General features: G+C 48.2%; 2 protein-coding genes across 2 annotated transcripts; one reads left to right on the top strand and one right to left on the bottom strand.

Annotated features, from left to right (window-relative positions):
• The first annotated feature begins 47 nt into the window (after positions 1–47).
• LOC311365129 (uncharacterized protein) lies at positions 48–8,336 on the top strand. Its single transcript, XM_084484648.1, has 5 exons — positions 48–340; positions 1,222–1,430; positions 2,754–2,951; positions 3,590–3,772; positions 6,198–8,336. The coding sequence occupies exons 1-5, from the start codon at positions 322–324 to the stop codon at positions 7,437–7,439; spliced, it is 1,851 nt and encodes a 616-aa protein (XP_084340774.1). The 5' UTR covers positions 48–321; the 3' UTR covers positions 7,440–8,336.
• Positions 8,337–9,136: 800 nt separating this feature from the next.
• Positions 9,137–13,649, bottom strand: nelfe (negative elongation factor complex member E). The gene is made up of 11 exons (XM_084484659.1): positions 13,606–13,649; positions 13,235–13,317; positions 13,071–13,140; positions 12,404–12,549; positions 12,235–12,309; positions 11,845–11,885; positions 11,504–11,751; positions 11,094–11,238; positions 10,738–10,792; positions 9,664–9,766; positions 9,137–9,436 (listed from the first exon to the last, which is right to left on the bottom strand). Exons 2-11 carry the CDS (start codon positions 13,307–13,309, stop codon positions 9,363–9,365), a joined length of 1,032 nt encoding a protein of 343 aa, XP_084340785.1. The 5' UTR covers positions 13,310–13,317; positions 13,606–13,649; the 3' UTR covers positions 9,137–9,362.
• Positions 13,650–13,738: the final 89 nt, after the last annotated feature.

The following is a 13,738-nucleotide window of genomic DNA, read 5'->3' as shown; positions in this document are numbered from 1 at the left end:
GTCGAGGATCCGCCCTCTTTTGCGGTCCCCGTTCGCTGTTGACCAACTGACCCGGGAACGGTTATCACGTTCCGGCGCACCGTGGAGACATCGCGATTACTGCTTACGAGATCTGACCCCGGGTCGGTTTTATCGAATCGCCCAAGAAAAACCGTTTAGAGGAAGTGGCTTCAATCCGGGGTCCAAAATAAACACACACGGGAGATGTGGTCGACGGTGTGACACGGTGCTTGTCAACACAAATAGACAACTTTACCACACAATCCGTCTCGAAATCGACACCATTTTTTTTAAGGACGACTCCGACCAATCAGATCCGCGATGGAGGAGAGACGCGCCCGTGAGTATCGGTGAAGTTGTTGTGATCCGGATTGAGCTGAACCGGGTCTGATCCTCAGACACTAGACATCAAGCAGATGTAGAGCCCAAGTTAGCCCGCATAACAGTCCACCCGGTAGGCCCAGAGGAGTTCATCAGGATCATTAATCCGGGGCGTTGATCAATGATCAGTCGTCTGTCTCCCGATCAACAGGGGTCCGCGTTGTGTGACGACACGTGTGTGTGGGTCGAAATGGGTTGCACCGTCAATCAAAAGTTACGGCGTTATGATCAAGTGGTGTCTTTCGGTTGTGGATACTGAGCACAAACAACAACGCTTGTAACTGGTGTATCCTATCGATTATAAAGGCACAGTATACATCCTATGTGGTGTGTTGTTGATTTGTCAAAACAGACCCGATCGTTTTAGGTTCTCTCAGTCCGTGCCTGCTTTGAAGGTTGTGGTTGTTCATTAAATAGGCGGTCCCCTGACTTGGGTGTGTGTTTATGCTTTCTATTAAGGGTAATCACCTGGTTTGATTGGCCCTCACAAGCCAGCTAAAAATCGGCCGATTAGTGACATCAACACACCAGGCGACCCATTGGACTGTGTCTCTCCCCCCACCCAAAGAAGTGCACCTGTGTCCAACTTGACGTGGTGGGAACTTGACGTGTTTCTTACTAGTTCCGGCGGATGTTCTCAAGTCTCGTACATGCATGCGCTCAAACGCAGACGATCTGAAACACGCCTATTCACTGGTGTGGACATACGCGCCCACTTTTGACGTCACTAATGGGTCAATTTTGAAACGGCTCGTAATGGCCAATCAGCATCGCACCTGGTGGTAGAGCCGGGATTTGCCCTTTTTAAAGTCAGACCCGACCTCCCCCCCCTGTGTGCAGACAAGATGGAGGTGCTGTGCTTCCGGCTGCCGGGCCACGGGGACGCCACCCTGAAGCACATGAACTCGCTGCGGTCCCGCCAGCACTTCTGCGATGTCACCATCGTCGCCAGCGACAACCAGACGTTCCGGGGCCACAAGGTGGTGCTGGCGGCGTGCTCGCCGTTCCTCCGCGACCAGTTCCTGCTCAGCCCCGCCTCCAAACTACAGGTAGGCCACGCCCACCACAGAACTCCAACATTCGTGTGTTCCCGATTAATTAAAGTGAGGTAATTAATGTCGTTAAGGAGCAGATGGGGGGGTCAGGTTTGGGTTGAGGAGGCCTACAGGTGTTTTTAAATCCCTTTGGAGGAGTTCAGCATGACTTCTCAATTTCGACACTTAAATTGTGAAAGATGAGACCGGACCGTAACTTGACTTCCTGCAACAGTAGAGACCGTCGGAAAAAAGATGCAATCTGACCCTCGGGACGAGTGATGAGTAGATGATTTAATAGAGCATGATCGCAAGATGAGTTACGAGACGCATTAGATATCAGAATAAGAATGTCAACTGGCAGAATCTCAGGATGGTCTCACAAGGCTAGTATCCACCTGTCTCAGTATGCTCAGTAAACAGAACCATGCAACCAGAGAGTTCCCCTGCTAGAATGCAGATAATCACTAGCTAAGACACTGGTATGAGGGACGACCTCGATTCAGGAACTAGAAGGTACCGCAGAACCTGAGTCACATGTTTGGAAGATCTATCAGGAACACAAATCGACACAGCTAACAACTGGTGGTCTTATATACAACGGTAAACGCCCGGTGCATTTATACTGAGGACTGTTTTTTTTATTCCACAGATATCAATCTTATCTCAATCAAACGTTGGTTTCCTAAAGCTCAAGCTCGCCACAGTGTTTGTATATCGAGCAGAATCCGAAGGAAGTCAGTGTTTCCCATACATAGACCAATGTGTGGCACAGCGCCACAGATTCAACAACGAGCACCACAAATTGATTCCGCTTTTTAAATTTATTTTTATTATAACGCGATTTGTAAGTATAAATTTCTCACACACACGCAACAAATTTCACGGCCAAAAAACCAAAAAACCAGATCTCTCGTTGCAATCAACAATCCCGTCCGCCCGCAATCCAACACAACAATCCCGTCCGCCCGCAACCCAACCCTCAACAACTCCGCCAGCCCGTAATCCCGTACCCGCCCCCCCCCCACTTGAAAAACAATACCGTCCGCCCGCAATCCAACTGCCCCCCCCCCCATCAACAATTCCACCCGCGGTTATAATGTAAGCATTATAAGATTCTACAGAGTCTCACTCCGGCCAAAAACCAAAAGTTGCCAACCCTGCAGGGAGGCACCACAGATTGCTACCTGGTCTGTGGGAAACACTGGAAGTGTTGACTAAAGACAGGAAGGGCCCATAACCACAGCCTCCGGTACATCATAAAAATGACTGCGTCCCCCAGCTGTCCCTGCTCCACAGCTCCTCAGTGGTTTGTAACCCCCCCTGTCGTCCCCCCAGGTGTCTCTGCTCCACAGCTCTTCGGTGGTCTGTAACCTGCTGCTCTCCTGCTACACGGGGGTGCTGCAGTTCGGCCCTGAGGAGATTGTGAACTACCTGACAGCCGCCAGCTACCTGCAGATGGAGCACATCGTGGAGCGCTGCCGCGGCGCGCTCAAGAAGTACATGCTGCACCGAGGCCCCGCCCCCCAGCCCAAGGTGGGTTGGTCGGGTCGTGGCTGCTGCGCTCCAATTGGTGGATGCGCGTGTGTGATGGGCAGGGGGGTGGGGCCGGGCGATGTGTCTGTGTTTACTTCCTGGGTTTGTGTGGAATATTAGAACAACAGATGAGAGCAGAGTATATACACTTTGGTTATGTTGGATTGGATTAAATTAGATCAGATTATTTTAGATTTTCATATTGGAATTTGGGATAGATTGATGCATAGATTGAAATACAACAAAATATATAAGATTAGATTAAATTACACACAATTATATTAGGTTAGGTTAGGATGGATTACATCAAATTTGGTCTACAATAGAACAAATTAGATGCATAGATTGAAATACAATAAAATAGATAAGATTAGATTAAATTACACACAATTATATTAGGTTAGGATGGATTACATCAAATTTGATCTACAATAGAACAAATTACAGTACATCAGATTATAATAGGATAGATTTGATTAATAATCGGAATTGCTACCAGATTGCATTAAATCCTAATATGTAGGTTCAAATACAATTAAATAGGTTTGGGACTAATCCTATGAATGGGAGGAGGTCTGTGTGTGAGGATCCTCCAGGGTTTAATGTGCGAAGGTGTCTCCCTCTCCTCTCGGTCCCAGATCAAGACAGAGGGTCTCTCCACGCCCGTCATAGTGAGTGGCACCTCCCTGTCGCCCCCTGCTGACCACGCCTCACCATCGCAGCCCTCCAGCCCTCAGGGGGGTTCCCAGGATGACGAAGGACCGGGAGGAGCCGGCGATCACCATGGCAACAGCCCCCTGCTGGACGAGTCGTGCATTAAGGTAGAGGGAGTGGGAGGGATGCTGTTGGTTTATACCCCTGTGGTTCCTGCGTATCCCACAGAGGCTGTTGCCGTAGGTAACTTACACCTAGTGTTGCGTTGTCTTTCACAACACTTGGTAAGCCTATAGTAGCAATGCGCTTGACTCCAAAAATGACATATCTCTTGAATTAGATTGACCGTTTACATGTCATAAGCAGGGCTGATAGTGTTCCGGCGCCACGCCGGAATTCCGGCGTATCAACGTGTCTGCAGAAAAAAAAAAAAATCTGGTTTGCGTTCGTGTGGTCTGACACTTCCCAAGATCGGAGAGGCGCTTTCACTCTAACCACACCAGTAGGCCTACTTAAGCCAATCAGAAATAGAGTAGGGGCTAGTCTTGGGTTTTGGCCAGTCATATCCAGGGCTGTAGTGGTGGCTAAACGCACGTAAACGCCTTTTACCCACCTCTGGGATTTTAGAAATGGCGTTTACGCACCTCTGAGTGGCGTTTACGCACCTGTAAATTAGTTGTTGTTTTTTTATGTTTACATGCCTTAACGTCTTCCTAAATACATTTGGTGTAATTTTTAAAGTGGCAACATTCCATGTGTTGTACCTACACAAGCACAAGAAATTATCTATAATTTTGCGCTGCATTAAGGTGCGTGTCTGTGTGACCAATCACTGCCTGTGGCAGTGATTGATCAGGAAGCGGCAGGTTGTCTCTATTGATCAATGGCTTGAGAAACGTTTATGCGGTTTGCGAATATCCATTTTATATATATATATATATATATATAAAATGGATATTCTGCATATTTCTGAAGCGTCTCTGCAGCGTCCCCCCTCCCAAAGATGCCAACACAAGGCCCTGATTACAAGTTGACACATTCAGTCAGTGACGATAACGTTTCCACTGTTCCTACTGTTTCCAATTGTTCACAGCTCTTATGTTTATTGCGTTGCTTTACAGCGTGGAACAAAGCTTATTTTTCTCTTACAATGCAATCTCGGGTTTAAAGTCACAACGGACAGGTGTGGATGAGCTGGTGTCAAAAACTCTGGCAACCAGGAGCATGCTTTTGCACTTTGTGCGCAAGGAGAATATTGTATGGAACTTGCGGGAAAAAAGTGCTGCCACGGCACGAATTCGACCCTAGGCATCAAGCAGCTGTCCGAGCAATTCAGCACACCTCACATTTGCCGGGGGCCACAGCAGATAACCGACCCTCAATGACGATTGCGTGGCTGATTTAAAAATTTGCTTGTGCTCCTTCATTGCCGAGTTTGATCTGTCGTTTACATTCGCTCATCGACTCATCACTTTGTGTCAGAAATTAGCGGAGGATAAACCCGCCCTTACGCATCTGTCTGTCTCGAGGCAGCATGCGAGCTATCTTATAATATCTTATCTTTAGTAAGCTATATTTTTTAGTTTTCTATTAAATAGTATTCTCTTAATAGCAAATTGATTTGAATAAACAACTTTAGGGTTGTAGTATTATATATGTTTTTGTTGCACTGTAACTTTCAAAATGTATTTAAAATAAATGGTGCATATTTTGCTCCATTTATTTTAAAGATTTATATAAGATTTATGTCACCTTGTTCATGCCCTTTAGTCAATGGTTAGGCTACTAACTAATTCCTAGTTTACTTTGGAGTATTATAATTGCCACCTACTGACCTTTCTTGGTATGGCTGTACTATCTGTAGTCTCAGTATGCTATACAAGCAATACATACGCAGGTAAGTGACTAGTTAAAAGCAGGGATGGATTACTGAACAGGCCTACCAGGCCCAGGGTCCCAAGAGCTCTGGTGCTCTAGGCCTACACAAAGATGCTACTGTAATATAGGCTTATATTTGTTTTGTTCATCTCATGTCTGAATGTTGTCAACTTATTTCCACAAAATTCACCAGAATCTATAATTTAAGGGACTATTTATCCAAATTTTCCTCCAGGGGAACATACCCGCTTGACAATTATGTTGATCAGGGCATATATCTTGGCTTACCTCCCAGGGAAATTTTTTTTTTCTACTATCACCCTAAGGGACCAATACAAACAAAGGCAATGAAATCGAAACAAGGGTCAAGTGCTTCTAGCTCTGTGTTTCCCGTGCATGATGTCACTACTTCTGACGTCATGACTCTACGGAAGCCTTATGGGTCCATGCTAATAGCAATATTAATAATAATCATAAAGAATAGAAAACAGCAACTCCAAATATCTAGAAAATTAGACATTTACTAAATATGTCTCTTACACTTAAATTACGTGAAACTCGTCGTCAGGGCACGGACGGCTCGCTACGTCTTTGTTGTTACATTTGTATTTTTTATCAGGAACGTGGATAAAATGTACTCTTGAGTCAGAAAAAAAAACACCCAGCCTTCCGATGGACCCACGGCTCTCCTTCTCTCCTTCTTTCCTCCTGCAGGTGAACGCGTCGGACGAGGAGGAGGCGCGGCGGGAGTACGAGCTCTTCAACGTGTACCCCCCCGACGAGGAGGAGGAGGAGCAGGGTGGGGCGGAGGGCCGGAGGGACCTCCAGGAGGAGAGAGGAGGCCCCTCAGATGCCTCCCACGGAGACCCCTACTCCCACATGGACGGGGAGCTGGGAGGAGAAGGAGAAGGAGGAGGAGGGTTCGGGGTGAACCCCTCGGAGCAGGAGGAGCTGGAGATGGGCGGCTTCCTGCGCGACAGCCTCTCCATGGCGGCGGCGCGCGTCTTCCGGCGCCGCTACTCCGAGCCCCGCGCCGGCCGCACCCGGGGGCGGGGCTTCAAGAAGAGGAAGTGGGCGACGGCCCAGGAGCGACGGCCCCTGGGTCTGGCCGGCCCCCACCCGGACCTGTGGTACCCCGGCGGGGGGGCGGGGGGGCTGATGGGCGGGGGGCCGTACGGTGTGGACTACAGCCGGGCGGACGCCATGAGCGCGGCGGCGGGCTACCTGGGCGTCGACCTGCCCCCGATGGACTTCGGTGGCGGCGGCGGCGGTGGGGAGGCGCACGCGGACGACGTGGCCGCCATGACGGCCGCCAGCGACATGCACCACCGCTTCCTGCTGGGCGAGGGCACGGAGCACGGCGAGGGCGGCCTCGGGGGACCGTCGTCGGAAGGCGGCGGCGGCGGCGGTGGGGACGAGTCTGTGGCGGTGGTGGGCTCCACCTCCAGCGTGGGGGCGGGGCCCGTGATCTGCGACCACTGCGGTGTGACCTTCCCCTCGCCGCATGCCCTGGCGGCGCACGTGCGCGCCAGCCACCTGCTGTACGCGTGCCCCTGCTGCGGCAAGCACTTCCAGAGCGCGCCCAGCCTCACGCGCCACATGGCGGTGCACCGCGGCGGCCCTGGCAAGAGCCACCAGTGCCCGCTGTGCTACAAGACGTTCACGCAGAAGTCAACGCTCATCGACCACATGAACCTGCACAGTGGCGAGCGGCCCCACCGCTGCGCCTACTGCCACGCCCGCTTCGCCCACAAGCCGGCGCTGCGGCGCCACCTGAAGGAGCAGCACGGCAAGACCACCGGGCAGAACTCCCTCCACGAGCAGGAGGAGCGGGCCCGGGAGGAGAGTGGCACTGGAGGAGGAGGAGGAGGAGGAGGAGGTGGGTTGGTGGTGGGGGTGAAGCCGATCAGAGAGGAGGAGCAGGAACTGATGATCCAGGAGCCCTCGTTGTCATAGAAACGTGTTTTGGCATGGAGAAAGCCGATTCAGAGAAGAGGAGCAGGAACTGATGATCCAGGAGCCCTCGTTGTCATAGAAACGTGTTTTGGCTTGGAGAAAGCCGATTCAGAGAAGGAGGAGCAGGAACCGATGATCCAGGAGCCCTTGTTGTCGTAGGAACAGACTTTATCATGGGGGAGGAGGAGGGGTGGGTCTTGGAGTGGTGGTCCTTGTGGGATCACAGGTCTTGGATCTGGGTCCTACTGAGGTGAAGGGGTTTTGAGCCAAGAGACTTTGTGATCTGGATTATGGTTTTTGAAAGGACATCACCGCTAGCCTTCCAAAGTACCGCTTTTTATTTCCTCCATGATTCACTGAGACTGGTGGTCGTGCAGACAAGTAAAAGACACAATATCTTGATCGCCATATCGGTGTACACACTGGCACTAAACGCTGTTATTGTAACTAATTTTGCTAGAGTCGAGGCTGCTTTGTATTAACTGGGTCTTGATAGTTTTAGATTCTAATATAATATAAGACGATTCCACACTGTGACCGGGAATGTGTCCAAAATATGAGAGCACATTTTATGAAGGCGATATCATTTCTAATCTTCTGAAATAAATTTATCAGCCGATTTATCACAGCCACCGGCGAGCACAGAGAGCCGGATTGTGATGAATAATATCCAATCACATCACTCTGTGATTTTGTAATTGTAAATTCAACAAATCGGGGAAAGAAATCCCCTTTTTACTGGGGTACGCCCGGACATGTCTTTCCATCAGAGACCTATCTACTGTATGTCAACTACATCTACAATGTCCTGTTGAACTAGGTACCCTAATCTCCCTACTAGTGTTGGAAGCTAGCCTTGAGATTAAACTGTTTGGAGTGATCCCTTGGTGTGCGGAATTGGTTTCCTACATTTGTGTGAAAAAAGTTTTGTAAATAAAATGATTTAAAGGAAAAAAATAATTGCAAAACTTCTGTCAGTACATCTTAATGTTAAACTACAAGTATGAAGTCAGGTTAAGTATAGAGTACAGTATGGAGGATTAGAGCATTCACAGTACAATTAAACCTTTGTTTATTAAGGAATGACAGAGAGATTGTCTTGGTCTTTAGTGTGTATATATATATATATATATATATATTTATATATGTTTGTATATTACTGGATAACAATATTAACTGCTATTAGTAATACAAGTAGCTTGTGTTCAGGTTGTCCAGATGCAGGTTTATTTATTGTCTGTTTCTACACACCACCTAAGTTGCTGCCACACTTGGCTTTTACTGGCTCCTCCAAACCAAGGTCACAGGGTGGGGATGTTGAAACTGGTTTATTGCAGAGGTTGACTAATGACAGTGCAAGAGCAGTCACATTCTGCCATGCAGGAGATCTCTCCCTGAGTGTGTTGTGTTGACTGGTTTAAATCGATTTCTTAATTCACAACAGGTGTGCAGCCTTGCCCAGCCCCAGAGTCCAGTCAGTCTGACTCCAAGGCCAAGAGAGGCTGCTTAAACCAGCAATCATCCACACACACTCCACATCATCCACACACACTCCACACAGATCATTAATAATGAGGAGGTAGGAGTGAGGAGCTTCTTTGGACCAGCTAGCCCCTACACTCTCCACCCCTCCGTTATCAGACGTTACCTTCACTGTCTGTGTACCAGAGTTAAAATGATGCAAGGGAAGCTTTTTGAAAGCAGATTTTATTGAGCTCAGACAAACCAAACTAGACCTCTCTTCGGGAGCCAGCTAACCCTAGACAGACAATAACAAATATGACCTAGATGTATCATGTGCACATTCCTCCCGACGAAAAACCACACTGAAAGAAGAGCCGTTGGCGCTGCAGCTTCCTGTAAGAACCAGTGTCCGTGTCCAAAAAGGGAAACAGAAAATGGTTGAGTTGAAGTGTTAAAAACTTAAAGGAAGTCCTCACTGTACACCACTTGGTTCCTCTTATCCCGATACGAGCCTTTAGCACTGTTTTGCACCGCTGTGGAGGGAGAGAGAGATGAGTTAACACAGACCAGAGAGAGAGAGATAGACTATCAATGGAGAGAGAGAGAGTTCAGTTAGCAAGGACCAGTGAGAGACAAACTATCAAGAGAGGGGGTGAGTTAGTGAAAAATGGGGGCATAAGGGAGCCCATCACTAAAAGGGAGAGAGAGACCATCACAGATCATCGTAAAAAGTGAGAGAAAGTGGTGGAGAGAGGTTTACCCAGAGAGGCCCAGACAGATTTCCCGGTGGCAGCGTCCAACATGGGCTGCTTCTTGGCGATGCTGACCTTGATGTGGACGTCCCCCACTGTGCTGCCGTTCAGCTGACACACAAACATACGGGACACCTGGTTAGTGGTTGCCATGGTAACGGGCTCAAGACCAGGGCCCTCATTTATAAAGGTCTCTGCGCACGAAAATGTTGCGGAAACAGGGATGAAATGTGCGTACGCATCTTTCACTGCCAACGTGATTTATAGAAAAATTCCTTGCGGAAAAGAGTGTGCAGTTCTACGCATCCGTTCACCCTGGAATAAAGGTCCCGCAAAGTTTTTCAAACAGTTATCTCCGGAGACGACAACAGGAAGTTGGTGGCGGTAATGCACCATATCGGTTTGCAAACCACCAATAACGGCAAAAGAAGCTACCTCCCGATACCCAACGCACATTGCGCACCACATAGTATGACTTCGGATTTATTTATTCATTTTATAAAAAGCACCCATTATGAAATAAGGCAATATTATGTTCAACACACTACAACCCTTTCAAATCACAATCCTCGGCCACACCAACTGTATCACTTAAGTTTTATTAATTTTCTTGATACATATGTAGGCCTACATTAAATTAGCCTATAGGACACAGTAATTAATTATCCTATTGGCACAAGGCCAATAAATAATGCTCCTGTTGGCCTCTGTATTCTAACAGGCTATTTTAGCCGTGTGTTTTCCCGTGTAATGATAGGTCAGCAAAGGCTCCTTATATACTAGGAATATTCATTGATTAATTAGCATTTACCATTTAAGGACTATTATGGGACAATCTTGGGAGGAGCATGGCGCTTGTGCACGCTCGTGCACAAACACAAACTTCAACACACGTTGGTATTAATAACGAGAAGAGTGCGTAGAGGTGTGCGCCGCACAGTTTTATAGATCTGAATATTTTTGTACGCAGATTCTGAGGTTTGGGCATACGCAATGTTTTAGGGAGGGTTTTACGCAGAGTTTTATAAATGAGGCCCCAGACGTCTAAATAACACAAGATTCTGCTGACAAACGATACGAACCTCCGCCACGGCCTGGTCTGCAGACTCAATCTTCTCAAAGGTGATGAAGGCACAGCTGGAGAGAGCAACGCCGGAAAACAACACAAATATCAGTTCTGATGTTTGAGGTTATTTGTAATTTGCTATTAATCCTAGATGGGAAATGTGTTTGTCCAAGCAGGAAGAGAGAGGAGAGTAATAACAACAACAAGAAAATGCAATGGAAAAATACAATTTCAATATGAATATTCAAAAACGAAGAAGAAAACGAAACTAAAATGTGAGCAGTAGAAATGAAATGTAAACATTAACAGCTTTAACAGCTGGTTTAATCACAACTCGATATTGAAAGCCGCGTGACGCGGTGACGTGCGTACTTGCGGGGGTTGTCCATGGAGACGTCGATGATGGTGCCGTGCTGTGTGAAGGCGGAGCGCAGGCTATCCTCCACCAGGCCGGAGCCGTACACGTACACCGTGTTCCCCTTACGGGCCCCGCGGCGCTCCGGGTACGAGTCTGACCCTGGGGGGGAGGGGGGCGGGGGGCACAAACACATTTACAAATTTACATTTACATTCAGGGCATTTAGCAGACTCTTTTATCGAAAGCGACTTACAATAAGTACATTTGTCAGAAGAAGGAGAAACAAAAATAGCAACAACCGCTGTCGGTACAGTAAGGATGTTCATAGAACCAAGTGCAAAGCACTAACAACAAGCGATGAAGCGACATGCTCACAGATGGGTGGAAACAGACAGAGACTGATGGTTACAAACTTCTGTCTTACGTCTGAACGGTCCGTCCCGTTCCCTCATGCGGTCTCCTCTGTCTCGACTCCGGTCTCTCTCCCGGTCCGGGTCGCGTTCCCCGCCCCCACCATGATCCCGGTCTCTCTCCCTCTCTCGGTCTCTCTCTCGGTCTCTCTCCCGGTCTCCCCCTCGCTCTCTCTCCCGGTCGGGGCCGCGGTCCGCCTCCCTATCCCGGTCTCGTTCCCCCCCACCGCCCGCCTCCTCCTCGTCCCGGGGGGTGACGAAGCTGTGTGACATCAAAGGAAGTGGTTGGTTTTACCACACAACCACAAAGCTAAGATCATGACATCATCAGATCATCTGTGGATGAGGATGTTACCTTTCATACAGGGGCTTCCTGGGGCCTCCTCTTCTGCTTGACTGGAGGGGGCGGGGAAAAGGAAATAATGTCAACAAAAAAATATATTATTGTGTATTTAACTATCTACGTTTTCCTTTTTTATTTAACATATTAGTCTCTTTTTAAGCCTCACTACTGATTATGGTCCTGTACTTCTGATGTGACGCCAACACTACCACCTACAGATTAATAAAGAACGTCTCATCTCATTGTGTGCCTCGAATTGTTGTTCTTATTTTGGATCAACGCATCTCCCGGATTCTGACAAAACTACGGCAAGTATACCCAGCTGAACTTGAAACATGAGGGTTGGAGTTTGTAAAATAAAGACTAAAGGTATCAAATGAACAGAACAGAATGTGTGTTTACATCTGCGAGCTCCTCGTCTGTGGAGACGCTCCTCTGGAAGGGGAGGAAGGCGGGGATCGGGCCTTTCTCTGGGTCCTATGGGGGGCGGAGACACACAGCACACCTCAGTCAACATCCATTACAGGTCAACACTGTGTCTGTGCTGTTCAAAGGGCAGCTGGTCAGTCACCTTGAGTTTGATCTCCAGTGTTCGCGAGCGCTTGAATCCCGAGTTCTTGTTCTCAGACTTGATGGCGCTGATGGCACCCGACTTGATCAGCATCTTGGCCTGCTCCGTCGCTGTTGCCGTGTCGACCACCGGCTGGTCGGACAGCGCTGTGATCGTAACAAGGCGCGACGCGTGAGAATGAGACAGCAAACACCCGATCTATCAACTGTACCCCGATACTCTGTGTTAAATACTACAGTATGTGACACAGCGATCCCATTGAAAACAGGACATAAAACCAAACAGTGTGGTAGAACGAAAGCATCACATCTTCTGAAACCAATTCCGAACCCAGAAAAGAAGTTAACATCTACTTTGTTTTGGGAGTTGGGTCACAAATGGGGTTAACTAAACCCAAGAGCATTCTGCATATCAAAAACACACAGAAACGGGATTCTGCTGGTGCCACTCAGAGGATGAACGTTCCACCACCACACTCTACACTACACACTACACAACACCACCAAATCTACACACACACACACACGCACACTATACACCCACTTCACAACCACATGCACACTAGTACACACTAACTAGTGAGCCTTCACACCCAGAAAGGGCACAGTGACCTTCGAGAAACTACTGTAACCACTCTTCAGTGCGGGTGACACAAAGGCACACTTACTGCGTTTCAGCCCACCCTGGTTGGTCTGGCTGGTGGAGCTCTGCTTCTTCAGCGCGAGGAGGGCCTTTTTCTGGGGTAAACCACATACACATGTCGTCGAGAGGGGGTTAATACGTTTAAGAAAGCGAAACCGCTAAACTTCAAACTGGGACATCATCGTTTACCTTCTTCTTGAGTTTGGCATACTTCTTCTGCAGAGACTCCTCTTCGTCCGTCAGGGAGCTGGGCAGCGTCACCATGATGCCACCTGCAACCATGTTTAAGATCGATCAACTCAGGTAGCATGGATCTGGGACTAAGTGCATTCAGCTCAGCTAAAAACATTTTTAAACCAGCATCTGAACAGCATCAACATTGACTCCGTGGCTAACAGAGGCTAGCTGTTGATCCACACAAAACTTCCCCCAAGGAAAGAGAAACTCGTCCCCCCTTTTGCAAGGGAAACAGGAGCGACTGATGAAGCCGGAAAGCAGAATAGATATATATATATATATATAGATAATATGCGTTAAATGTGGAAACAACGGGAACATACACTGACTGGAGCACAGCTTTCGGAGCGACGACGCTGTCGGTGTGCGACCACAACAATGACGCGGAGAGATGACGTAGGTAAGGAACGTATTTTGCTACTTGGACTTTTCAGCTTGGGGATAATTAATAATTAA

The sequence above is a fragment of the Micromesistius poutassou genome (assembly GCF_964030765.1).
Source record: "Micromesistius poutassou genome assembly, chromosome: 20".
In the NCBI taxonomy this organism is placed as follows: domain Eukaryota; kingdom Metazoa; phylum Chordata; class Actinopteri; order Gadiformes; family Gadidae; genus Micromesistius; species Micromesistius poutassou.
Note: the sequence above shows the minus strand (reverse complement) of the source record. Positions and strands in the feature narration are given on the sequence as shown.